This window comes from Chiloscyllium plagiosum, unplaced genomic scaffold (assembly GCF_037043375.1).
Source record: "Chiloscyllium plagiosum isolate Xiang-an unplaced genomic scaffold, Cpla_swu_hap1 HiC_scaffold_33, whole genome shotgun sequence".
In the NCBI taxonomy this organism is placed as follows: domain Eukaryota; kingdom Metazoa; phylum Chordata; class Chondrichthyes; order Orectolobiformes; family Hemiscylliidae; genus Chiloscyllium; species Chiloscyllium plagiosum.
Genome location: NW_028270171.1, coordinates 4,791,436 through 4,804,838, shown reverse-complemented (window position 1 = coordinate 4,804,838; position 13,403 = coordinate 4,791,436). Strand labels below are relative to the sequence as shown.

The 13,403-nt window shown below is 47.1% G+C and overlaps 1 protein-coding gene across 5 annotated transcripts in view; it reads left to right on the top strand.

Annotated features, from left to right (window-relative positions):
• The window catches only part of LOC122542112 (voltage-dependent T-type calcium channel subunit alpha-1I), a 483,496-nt gene that overhangs the window by 317,432 nt on the left and 152,661 nt on the right, over nucleotides 1-13,403 (top strand). For all 5 annotated transcript variants that reach the window (XM_087978229.1, XM_087978227.1, XM_087978226.1 and 2 more), the window contains 2 exons: nucleotides 5,703-5,994; nucleotides 8,890-9,260. In XM_087978229.1, coding sequence (XP_087834355.1) covers nucleotides 5,703-5,994; nucleotides 8,890-9,260 — 663 coding nt within the window. The remainder of the gene's footprint in view (nucleotides 1-5,702; nucleotides 5,995-8,889; nucleotides 9,261-13,403) is intronic.

The window sequence follows — 13,403 nt, the reverse complement described above, 5'->3', positions numbered from 1 at the left end:
GTCTCCAAACTAACACACTCTCTAAACTAACACAGTCTCTAAACTAACACAGTCTGCAAACTAACACAGTCTCCAAACTAACACACTCTCTAAACTAACACACTCTCTAAACTAACACAGTCTCTAAACTAACACAGTCTCTAAACTAACACACTCTCTAAACTAACACACTCTCTAAACTAACACAGTCTGCAAACTAACACAGTCTCCAAACTAACACACTCTCTAAACTAACACAGTCTCTAAACTAACACACTCTCTAAACTAACACACTCTCCAAACTAACACACTCTCCAAACTAACATACTCCAAACTGACACACTGTCCATCTAACACCATTTGTACACATTTACCTCCCCTTTGAAAACAATCTCACACCCACTCATTCTCTCACGCACCCTTACTCATTTGCACATTTGTTCAAACTTCTTCACTTGCATACTCATTCATTCTCACATGCTCACACTCACTCATTGTACACATAAACTCACTTGCAAACCTGGTTGTACATTGTCACTCTCACCCACACACACTCAAACTCTTGCACACAAATGCACACACCCATTGCTCATTTAAAAACTTGTTCACACTCTCACGCATGCAAACACACAATTCCATGCACTTTATTGTTCTCTCTCTGGTTCATCAACAAGATTCTCAGCAATCCCTTATCAGCAATCCCCTTTCCAGCTGTACTCCCAGATAAGCACCTTACTCTCCAATCTCATTTGAAAAGCGATGAGCTGATTTGTTGAAAGGTGATCCCTCAGATGCTGAGCAAGTTTCATAATTTGAGATTTTTCTCTGAAGCTTGTCTCTGCCTGTGTATCATCCTGTGAAACAGCGCTGGTATCTGGGGAAGAGCTTTAGCAGCTGCAAAACTGCTGAAGATGCAAAACGGGTTGCTTCAGGCAACAAACTACCCAGCTGTGTGTACATAGCTAGCTCCTTCATCTTGCTACTAATTAATACCATGGAATTTCGTAACACTCTAACAGGTCATTCAGCCCAACCCTTCAATGCTGGTGTTCATGTTGCAAACCAGTTTGATCCCACACTGTTTCTGTATCCTTCTATTCCATGCCCCTCATGTGTTTTTCTAGCCTTCCCTGAAATAAATCAATGCTATTCATCTCAACACAGCCTGTGGTAGTGAGTCACTATTCTTGCCGTACTATGGGTGAAGACTTTTCTCCTGAACGCCCCCCTGATCCTGCTGTACCTTGACAGAACATTGTCCCCTCTTCGTTCTCCAACCATTGCGCTGATCTCTGAAATGCGTGCGTGGCACGGGATTTTGGATTCACACAGCTCAGAGCTGAATGTTGCTGCTGGCATCCGGTTTAACTCTTGCCAGTAAGGCGAGACATTCTCTGTCACAGCTGGCTGCCGTCCGGTCAGCTAGCTCCAAGAGGAGACAGACCCTTTATGTTCTCCCTGCCCTGAGAACCATAACTGCATACCTCTGACTTTATCCTGATAAACAGATGAAGTAGGAGCAGGAGTAGACCATTTGGCCTATCGAGCTTGCTCCAATATTCAATAAGATGATAGCCTAGTGTTATTAGTGCTATGTTAGCCCAGTTAATGTTCTGGGGACCTGGGTTCAAATCCCACCCATGGCGTGGTGGAGTTTGAATTCAATAAAAAACCCGGAATTAAGGGTTGATGATCAGGAATCCATTGCCAATTATTGGAAAAACCCATCTGGGTCTCTAACGTACTAGAGGGAGGGAAACTGCCATCCTTACCTGGTCTGGCCTACATATGACTCCAAGGAGAAAGTGAGGACTGCAGATGCTGGAGATCAGAGCTGAAAATGTGTTGCTGGAAAAGCGCAGCAGGTCAGGCAGCATCCAAGGAGCAGCAGAATCGACGTTTCGGGCATAAGCCCTTCTTCAGGAAATCCTGAAGAAGGGCTTATGCCCGAAACGTCGATTCTCCTGCTCCTTGGATGCTGCCTGGCCTGCTGCGCTTTTCCAGCAACACATTTTCAGCTACATATGACTCCAGACCTACAGCAATGAGGTTGACTCTTAACTGCCCCCTGGGTAATTAGGGATGGGCGATAGATGCTGGCCTAGCCAGTGACGCCCTCATCCTGTGAATAAATTTTTAAAAATAATCCCATATTCCTGTGTTACCCTTGATCCCTCTGACCAACAAGAATCTGTTTCCATGCTGTACAGGCTGACCAAACCATACAAAGGGCATTACAGTGATTGAACACAGCGAGGAACACAATGTGACTGCAGAGAGGGTGCACAGAGAGCGAGGTCAACGTTAAATTTGAAATTTGAGGGGTCCATTCAGAAGCCTAATATCAGCAGGGAAGAAGCTGCTCTTGAATCTGAAGTTTAGGCTTTTGCATCTTCTGTCTGATGGAAGAGATTAGAGGAGATTATAAGCAAGGTAGGAGGGAGCTTTGATGATATTGGCTACCTTTCCGAGGCACTAGGAAGTATAGATGGAGTTAATGGATGGGAGTTTGGTTTGTGTGATGGACTGGGCTGTGCTCACAACTCTGTGTAGTTTTGTATGGTCCTGGGCACGGCTGCACCAAGCCATGATGCATCCGGATTGAATGCTTTCTGTAAAATTTTGTAAGTGTCTTTTGCCTCCACCTTAAAAATATTAAATGACCAACCCCACCCCCGGCTTCCTGAGGCAGAGAGTTCCAAAGTTGTTTAACCCCCCAGCCCCGAGACAAAAGAATCCTCCTTACCTCTGTCCTGAAAGGATGACCCCTTATGTTAGATTAGATTCCCCACAGTAAGGAAACAGGCCATTTGGCCCAACAAGTCCACACCAAGCCTTCGAAGAGAAACCCACCCAGACCCATTCCCCTACTCTATATTTACCCCTGACTATTGCACCTAACACTATGGGCAATCAGAGGAAACAGTCAAGATTTGAGTGGCGCTGGAAAAGCACAGCAGGCCAGGCAGCATCCGAGGAGCAGGGAAATCGTCACCTTGGGCAGGAGCCCTTCATCAGGAATGAGGCTTCCAACCTGCTGTGCTTTTCCAGCACCACTCTAATCTTGACTCTGATCTCCAGCATCTGCAGTCCTCACTTTCACCTAATCAGAGAAACCATCCTGTCTACATCCACCTTGTCAAAATCATTCAGGCTCTTATAGACTTCAATCAGGACATTCTGCTAAACTCCAGGGGAACAGTCTACCCAACCTTTCACACCTCACACAATCCGCTCATTACATTCCTTCGATTTTGTAAAGGTCCTTTAAACGAATTAACTTACCTTTTTGCTTAAATACAAACCAAAACTGAACACACTATTCGAGATGTGGTCTCCCCATTGCCCTGTCTAACTGAGGCATAATCTCCTTAATTTTGCATTGAATTCTTCCTGTAATAAATGATAGCATCCGTTTAAGAGGTTTTTAAGGGACTTTTAGATAAGCACATGAATATTCAAGGAACAGAGGGGTATGGACCAAGGGCAGGCAGAAGGGATTGGTTCAATTTGGTGTCATGTTCGGCACAATATTGTGGGGTGAAGGGCCTGTTCCTGTGCTCTACTGTTGCATGTACTATGTTCCATCCTATTAACTTTCTTTATCACTGCCGGGACCTGCAGACCAACATTTTGTGAATCATACGCTCAAACACCCAGATCCCTCTGCATTTTGGAATTCTGCAGCAGTTCTCTATTGCGTAGTCATTTAACATTAAGTAAACTTTTTTTTATTCTTCCTGCTAAAGTGAACAGCTTCACATTTTCCCACATTATTCTCCAGGGCCGGTACAATTGCAACATTTAAAAGGCATCTGGATGGGTGTCTGAATAGGAAATGTTTGGAGGGATATGGGCCAAGTGCTGGCAAATGAGACTAGATTAGGTTGGCATATCTGGTCGGCATGGACGAGTTGGACTGAAGGGTCTGTTTCCATGCTGTACATTTCTCTGACTCTATGACATCAGACTGCCTCGTTCCTGATTCCAATCCACAACATATGCTCCGACCCATCTTTGTGTCATCTGCAAATGTAGTCACTGTGCTTTCAACCCCTTCACCTAAAACATTGATATAAATTTTATTTATAAAGACATAAATATAAGGAGCATCTCGAAGGAGGAAAAAGGGATTTGGGGAAGGAATTTCAGACCTTCCAGCCCACACATAAGAAGGTACATCACTGGGAATGCCCAAGAGGCAGCAGAGATCTCAGAAGTTGGAGGAGGAAGAAGTTACAGAAATCAAATAACAGATGAGACCAAAAGGAAGCAAAGGGTGAGTCTGGAGGAGGTGTGACTGGCAGCAGCTGAGTTAATATCAGCAGCCATTGCCTGAGCAAATGGGAAGGGCAGTTGTGATCTTGGATTGTTAGAGAATTATAGAATCAAGGTGGTGTACAGCACAGAAAAAGGCCCTTCAGCCCATCGTGTTCAAACTGGGCAGAAAACTCATCTAGCTAGTCTCTTCTAGTCCCAGTGTTAAACTCAATGTTGATCCTTCAAGGCTGGCAGGTTGCTGGTGCAGATGAGACAGGTTCAATTGTAACTTTCAACGGGGAATCAGACAAAGACACAAAGCAGGAAGGTTTGTGGGGAGAGATTGAGACGATCCAGAGAGCTCTTTTAAAGAGAAAAAACAGAGTCAAAATGGGCCAAATGGTGATTGATAAGCAAGCTCTTCCTGTGCTCCATCGTTCTGTGAATTTTATCTACTTCTTTCATGGGATGTGGGCATCATTGGCAAAGCCAGCAATAGTTCCCGGAACTGAGTGGCTTCCTTGGCCATTTCAGAGGGCTGAGTCAAGAGTGTATTGCTGGAAAAGAACAGCAAGTCAGGCAGCATCCGAGGAGCAGGAGAATCAACATTTCGGGCCAGGAATGATGATGATGAAGGTCTTTGGCCCGAAACGTAGATTTTCCTGCTCCTCAGATGCTGCCTGACCTGCTGTGCTTTTCCAACAACACACTCTCAACTCTGATCTCCAGCAGCTGCAGACCCCACAGCAGTTGCAGACCCAACTGTCTCCCAGTTCATTTCAGAGGGCAGCTGAGAGTCATCCACATTGCTGTGGGTCTGGAGTCACATGTAGGCTGGACTGCATAAGGATGGCAGATTTCCTTCCCTAAACAATGTTAATGAGCCAGACAGATTTTTTAAAAATTTGTACATGGAATGTGGGCAGCACTGGCAAGGCCATTATCTATTGCTCATCTGAGAATGCCCAGAGGACGGTTAAGAATTAACTATGCTGCTGTGGCCTGGAGTCATATATAGGCCAGACCAGGTAAGGATGGCAGATTTCCTTCCCGAGATGGCATTAGTGACCCAGATGGGTTTTGACAACAATTGTTTGACTCTCAGCCGTCCTTTGAATGGCCCGAGGAGAAAGCTACTTAGTTCCAGGACTACTGCTGGCCTTGTCAATCTTGGTTGTCATGGTCAACATCACTGTATAAAGCTTTTAGTTCCAGACTTACCAATTGATGTGTATTCAAGAGGCGGCTAGATATAGCACTTGGGGCAAATGGGATCAAAGGTTATGGGGAGAAAGTGGGATTAGGCTATTGAGTTGGACGATCAGCCATGATCGGGATGAATGGTGGGGCAGGCTTGAAGGGCTGAACGGCAACCTCCTGCTCCTCTTCGATGTTTCTATGTGCTCTTGGAGACAGTTGCTGGGGGATACCCCATTGGCGTCTCTTGCCCTTCTCTTCCTCAGGTAGGTTCGTTCTTCATGATCAACCTGTGCCTGGTTGTCATAGCAACGCAGTTCTCGGAGACGAAGCAGCGGGAGCACCAGCTGATGCAGGAGCAGCGGGCACTCTACCTCTCGTCCAGCACGGTGGCAAGTTTCGCCGAGCCAGGGGACTGTTACGAGGAGATCTTCCAGTACGTCTGTCACATCCTGCGCAAGGCCCGTCGCCGCACACTGGGCCTTTACACCAGCTTCCACAGCCGTTGCCAAGGCAACCGAGGAGCGTCCAGTGTCGGGGTTTGCCAGAAGGAGTGTGGTAGGTGATGGGATTGGGCTGGAGTGGGGTGTTGTGGGGGGAGAGTTGTTTAACAAGTAAAACAGTAACGTGAAGGCGCATCAGTCTGCTCAGACAGCAGTAAACACTCCTCACCACGAAACAATCTCTGGGCATGTCCCAAATCACTTTACAGCAAGGATAGCCTTCACTGTGATACTGCAGGTGTTTGCACTCAGAAAGATCCCACTAATACAAACAGATAAATGGATCAGACCACCTACTCTTTACTGATATTGAGAAGGATTCAGCATTGACTTCAAAATAGAGTGTCCATGTTCAAATGATTGTTCTACCATTACATTTCCCCACAACAGGGGGCTGAGATTGTAGCACTTCCTCAGCATTGACCCTCTGACAGTGCGGTACTCCCTCAGCACTGGCCATCCAACAGTGCAGCTCTCCCTCAGCACTGGCCGTCCAACAGTGCGGCACTCCCTCAATACTGATCCTCTGACAGTGCAGCACTCCCGCAGTACTGACCTCCGACAATGCGGCACTCTCTCAGCACTGATCCTCCAACAGTGCGGCACTCCCTCAACACTGACCCTCCGACAGTGCAGCACTCCCTCAGCACTGACCCTCCGACAGTGCAGCACTCCCTCAACACTGACCCTCCGACAGTGCAGCACTCTCTCAGTACTGACCCTCCGACAGTGCAGCACTCCCTCAACACAGACCTCCGACAGTGCAGCACTCTCTCAGTACTGACCCTCCGACAGTGCAGCACTCCCTCAACACAGACCTCCGACAGTGCGGCACTCCCTCAGCGCTGACCCTCCGACAGTGCGGAACTTCCTCAGCACTGACCCTCCACAACAATGCAGCACTCCCTCAATGAGTGTCACCCTCGATAATGTGCTGATGTCTGTGGAGCATCTCCTGAACCTTTGCATTGTCTCAGAATCAAGAGCTGGTGATATTGAAATCTACTGACACCACAAGAGGCCATTTAGCACCAGAAAGATCAAGCAACTGTACAGTCAAATTCTAATGCGTGGACGGGAGCTGCCTGTCTGATGGCTGCTGTGTAAAAATAGCCTTGTTTCAGCAAACAACTCAACTATTCATTGTCTTTTTCCACTGATGTTCTTTTGAAATAACAGGCCATAGAATATTTATGAAGTGTAACATTTTCTGACAATAAATCTCTTGTGTGGAACTAGGTTGGTTCATCAGTCAGGCCTGGGATTCCTGCAGATGCCACTTTTCCAAATTTAGCCAAGGTGGTTTGGTTATCTGTTGCCGATGGAGATGCATTTGTATCATTTGAAATAGCAAATTCAATACATGTCACCTCATTCTGTAGTCTCAGAGGTGACTTGTTAAAATTCTGAAATGGAAAGTGTGAGGGACAGAGAGTTATTTGTTGAACAGTGACTAAACTAAAGCCAAGTTTAGATACAAAAAGCCCTTCACTGGTTCGATGGAGGGATCAAAGGCCAAAGGAGATGGAGAGAGTGTGGGGTAGAGGAATGGGATTCAACTGGAGAATCATTTCCGAGAGAATCATTTCAAATTATGATCTGGAACATGCTCCATGAAAGAAATTGATTTACCAGAAACCCTTAAACATCTGAGCCACGGGGTTGAAGGGGGGGGCACAGTGGTTAGCACTGCTGCCTCACAGCACCAGGGATGTGCGTTCGATTCCAACCGCGGGTGACTGTCTGACTAGAGTTCGCACGTTCCCCCCAGTGTCTGTGTGAGTTTCCTCCCATAGTCTAAAGATGTACAGGTTAGGTGAATTGGCCCATGGGAAATTGCATATAGTGTAATGTGCATTAGTCAGGGGTAAAGGTGGGGTGTGGGAGTGGGGTCTAGATGGGTTGCTCTTCGGAGGGTTGGTGTGGACTTGTTGGGCCGAAGGGTCTGTTCCCACACTGTAGGGGTTCTAATTCTAACTTCTGAGGAAGAGTCAAATCGGATTCAAAACATTGACTGTCTCAGAGATTGGCTACAGAGGGTTCAGAATAGATTTGCCAGGATGTTGCTGGGTATGGAAAGTTTGAGTTATAGATAAAGGCTGGGACTTTCTTCACTGGAGTGTAGGAGGGTGAGGGGTGACCTTATAGAGGTTTATAAAATAATGAGGGGTATTGATAGAGTTAATGGCAGGTGTCTTTCCCCAAGGTGGAGGATTTTAGTCTAAAGGGTGCATTTTTAAGGTGAGAGGAGAGAGAATTAAAAAACAATGTGAGGCAAATTCTTTACACAGAGGGGAGCTCACATGTGGAATGAACTTCCTGAGGAAGTGGTGGATGTGGGTATGATTACAACATTTAAAAGACACTTGGATAAGTAATGAATAGGAAAGGTTTGGAGGGATATGGGCCAGGAGCAGGCAGGTGGGACTGGTTTAGTTTGGGATTATGTTCAGTGTGGACTGGTTGGGCCGAAGGGTCTGTTTTTGTGCTGTGTGACTCTATGATTATAATTACTGAAGTTCAGAAGAACAAGGGAGGAGGTCATTTATAGGAGTTTCTCAAAATTCTAACAGGACAAGACAGAGTAAGCACAGGAAGGATGTTCCTACTGACCAGGGAATCCAGTACTAAGGGGTTACAGTCTGAGGATATGGGGTAGGCCATTGGGACTGAGATGAGGAGAAATGTCTTCACCCAGAGAGTGGGGAGCCTGGGGAATTCTCTGTCACAGAAAGAAGTTGAGGCCAAAGTATTTAAGGTTTTCAAGAAGGAGTTAGATATAGCTCTTCGGGCTAAAGGGATCAAAGGGCACGGGGAAGAAAGCAGGAACAGGGGATTGAGTTGGATGATCAGCCATGATCATATTGAATGGGGGGGCAGGCTCAAAGGGCCAAATGACCTACTCCTGTTTCCAAATTTCTTCATCACTGGCACCTCTTTCATTTTTCAGGACACTACCCCGTGATGGACAACCTGGATTACAGCCCACATGCAATCGTGCAGCCCATTGCCCTGAGCCTGACCTCTGACCCTAGCCACTGCCCACAATGCAACAGCGTCGAACTGACCACAGGAGCCAAAGCCTCAGACCCGATTGAGCCTGAGGCCGGATCGGGTCGTGAGCTGGGGACGGACAAACAGGCAGAGTTAAAAAGGAAGGGGACAGTGAGGTCGGAACAGGAGCCAGGCTGGTGTGTTGAATTGTGGAGCGAAATGCGTGGCAAGTTGACAAATATCGTGGAGAGCAAATATTTCAACCGAGGCATCATGATGGCAATTCTCATCAACACTATTAGCATGGGGATTGAGCACCACGAACAGGTACAGTCTTAATGACGTGTCTGACTAGGCTGTTGCTTAAATAAAACGTGAAGTGATTTACTGAAGCAGGTAGGCCGAGCCAGCAGTTATAGTGAGCAAAATGGCAACATGCGTCTAGCGGCAGGTGGAGGAACCAGGTGCTATACCTGAGGAGATACTCTTGTTTCAAATATGCTCGCGGAGGGGATGTAACAGCAAGGATATAACAGCAATTCTCGAGTTCAGGTTTGGGTTGGTGCTCATTTGTCTGAGAGAAATGTCGAACCTTCCACCCTTAGAAATGAGGAAACAGGATTAACCTCCTCGATCTCTGAGGGGACCTCTCCCCCTTTGTCACTGAGAAGGTGATAGCCCCTTAGAGTGGGATCAATGGGAGAAGCTGAAAGAGGTTTCTCTTAATATAGCTACGTTAGCAACTTCAGCATATTCTATAACCAATGACGTGCTTTCTTTGACTTGCAGTGACTGTTTGCAACGGAAAACATGGCAGCCAATTTGTACACAGTCAGCTCCGACAAACTGAAATGAGCTGCTGACCTGGTTTTGTAACACCGCTGTAGGACAAGGGTTTAAATAGCGCTCAGGAGTTTGGGGAGAACATTCCCTGCTCTCTAATGTAATACTAGCCACAGGATCTTTTATATCTATCTGAGCAATCAGCTGAAAGCATCAGTTTCACATCTCATCTGAAAAGCAGTGCCTCTGACAGTGCAGCACTCCCTCAGTAAAGTCACAGAATCATACAGGCTCTTCCGTCCAACCAGTCAGAGAGTCCTGCAGTACGTGGTCAGTATCTTTGGCCCAAACTGGTCCATGCTGACCAAAATGTCCATCCTTGCTCACCCTGTTTTCCTGCATTTGACCCATATTCCTCTAAACTTTTCCGATCCATGTATTTGTCCAAGTGCCTTTTAAATGTTGTTAATGTACCCGCCTCAACCACTTCCACTGGCAGCTCATTCTATATGCGTACCACCCTCTGTGTAAAAAAAGTTGCCCCTCGAGTTCCCTGTTATTCTTTCCCCTCTAACCTTAAACTGATGCCCCCTAGTCCTCAATTCCCCAACCCTGGGAAAAAGAATGTGTGCATTCATCCTATCCATATCTCTCATGATGTTGTACACTTCTGTAAGGTCCCTTGTCAGCCTCCTACGCTCTAAAGAAAGAAATCCTAGCTTGAGAAAAAAGGTCCACGCTGACCATGTCCCAAATTAAACCAGTCCCACCTGCCTGAATTTGGGCCACCTCACTCTGAACCTTTCCTATTCATGAACATGTCCAAATGTCTTTTAAGCACATTCTGCAACTCTTCAGCCCACTGATCCAATTGATCAAGATCTCTTTGTCATCTTAGATAACCTTCCTCGCTGTTCACTATCCACCAATTTTGGTGTCATCTACAAACTTGCTGATCTCCAGGAGGGCCAGAAGAGTGTTTTAGTTGGGTTTAGCTTCTCTATGGTGCTGAGGAGTGACAGAAGCTTCCAAACCCATCAATCTCTGCCTTACAACCCCATTGGGCCGTGACTGATATCACTCCCTTACAGCCCCATTGGGTCGTGACTGATATCACTCTCTTACAACCCCATTGGGCCGTGACTGGTATCACTCCCTTACACCCCCATTGGGCCGTGACTGATATCACTCTCTTACAACCCCATTGGGCCGTGACTGATATCACTCCCTTACATCCCCATTGGGTCGTGACTGATATCACTCCCTTACAACCCCATTGGGCCATGGCTGGTATCACTCCCTTACAACCCCATTGGGCCGTGACTGATATCACTCCCTTACATCCCCATTGGGCCATGGCTGGTATCACTCCCTTACAACCCCATTGGGCCATGGCTGGTATCACTCCCTTACAACCCCATTGGGTCATGACTGGTATCACTCCCTTACACCCCCATTGGGCCGTGACTGATATCACTCCCTTACAGCCCCATTGGGCCGTGACTGTTATCACTCCCTTACAACCCCATTGGGTCATGACTGATATCACTCCCTTACAACCCCATTGGGTCATGACTGATATCACTCCCTTACACCCCCATTGGGCCGTGACTGATATCACTCCCTTACAGCCCCATTGGGCCGTGACTGTTATCACTCCCTTACAACCCCATTGGGTCATGACTGATATCACTCCCTTACAACCCCATTGGGTCATGACTGATATCACTCCCTTACAACCCCATTGGGTCATGACTGATATCACTCCCTTACAACCCCATTTGGCCATGACTGATATCACTCTCTTACAAACCCCTTGGGCCGTGACTGGTATCTCTGGCTGTTCAGGTACCTTTGTAAAACAAAAACAGAAATTTCTGGAAAAGCCCAGCCAGTTCTGGATGCAAATGTGGAGAGAAATCAGAGTTAACTTTTCGAATCTGATGACCCTTCCTCAGAATTTGCTCTGTAAATAATGAGTTTTCAAAAGTCCTCCACATTATGGTGTGATTTGACCATGAATCCATTGTCGATTGTCAGGAACAAAAAGACCCCACCTGGTTCACTAATGTCCTTTAGGGACGGAAATCTGCCATCCTTACCTGGTCTGGCCTGCAAGTGACTCCAGACCCACAGCTGTTGGGGTTGACTCTTAACTGTCCCAGATGGACGGGCAATAAGTGCTGGGCCAGCCACAGACACCCTCATCCTGTGAGTGAGTAATTTTTAAAAATGATGATAATGCAAGTGAAGTGAATCCCAGAGAGATCACTCCCTGCGTTTCCTCAACACACCCCCTTTTGAAGGATGTGACCCTGGCGAAGCAATATTGATCAGCTCATGCTGCTGGCCATAACCCAGACTGATATAATTAAGCTTGTTCACCTGTGAATCCTGCATTTCCAGACCTCCTGCTGAGAGGAACATCCTTTGTTCCGTCAGAGGTAGCCCTCCTCTCAGACACTTTGATTCCTAAGGAAAACAGGAGGTGGTTCCCTGGAAATGGGTTCCACATCATCCAAGCTTTCTTTATTGTTTCCCTTTGCTCCAATCACCTCTCGGGGTCAAACTGATGGAGGGCTAATCCCAAAGACACCGATCATTGGAATGAGGAAGTTCGAGGGTTTAAAGGACATGTAGAATTCACCAGCTTCCAAATCTCCCCACCTCCTCACCTCATCCCTGGACCAGCCCTCCCACTCCACCCCTCCCCTTTTGGCTGTCCAATCTGTCCATCTTCCACCCTTCCCACTGACCAATCCCAATCACCCCCTACCTGCATCCACCTATTGCCATTCCACCTAACTTACCCCCAGCCCCACCCTGCCCCTATTTATTTCACAGCCCCCTTCCCCCTCCACATTACTGATGAAGGGTTCTGCTCCTGCTCCTCAGTTGCTGCTTGACCTGCTGTGCTTTTCCAGCACTACACCTTATCGGCTCAAGGGTTAAACATGAACTGTTTTCATCACCAGTACAGTGGGGGAGGAGTGTGTGTGGAGGTGGAGGGAGGCAGTGAATGTGAGGGTGGGAGCAGTGGGGGTTAGTCGGGGTGAGAGTTGATGATGGAAGGGTAGGGGTGGGGAAGGTGGAGGGAGGCAGTGATTGTGAGTGTGGGAGCAGTGGGGGTTAGTCGGGGAGAATGTGTAAACGCCACACAGACAGCACTGAGCCACCGTGCCGTCCAAACCTCCCAATCATCAGCCAACATCTGTTTGAGCTTCTCTCAACCATCCAGCAGCCAGACCAAGCTGAGGAAGTTGAGGATTGAGTGGACACAGATGTGAATACCTGCTGCCTCTGATGGTATTTCTGATCACATTGTCCCAGGTCCCAGCAGCGTGAGGCCTTCGGGTTCTGAGATAGATTGTTCCAAAGAATGGAATGAGAACTTACGAAATACTTAAAGGGATAGACAGGGTAGGTGGTGGTAGGTGATGTTTCCAATGGGTGGAGAGTCTAGGACCATCAGATACAATGTCAAAATGCAGGCATGTCACTTCAATGAGGTGAAATGATTTTACTCAGAGAGTCGTGCTCCTTTGGAATTCTCTACCACCGAGGGCCTCGGAAGTTCAGTCTTTGAGTACATTTGAAGCAGAGATTGGTATCTGATTTCCCGTGGTGTCCAGGGTTATGGGGATGGCTGAGTCAAAAAGTGTTCAACCAGCCTTGATCATATTGAAT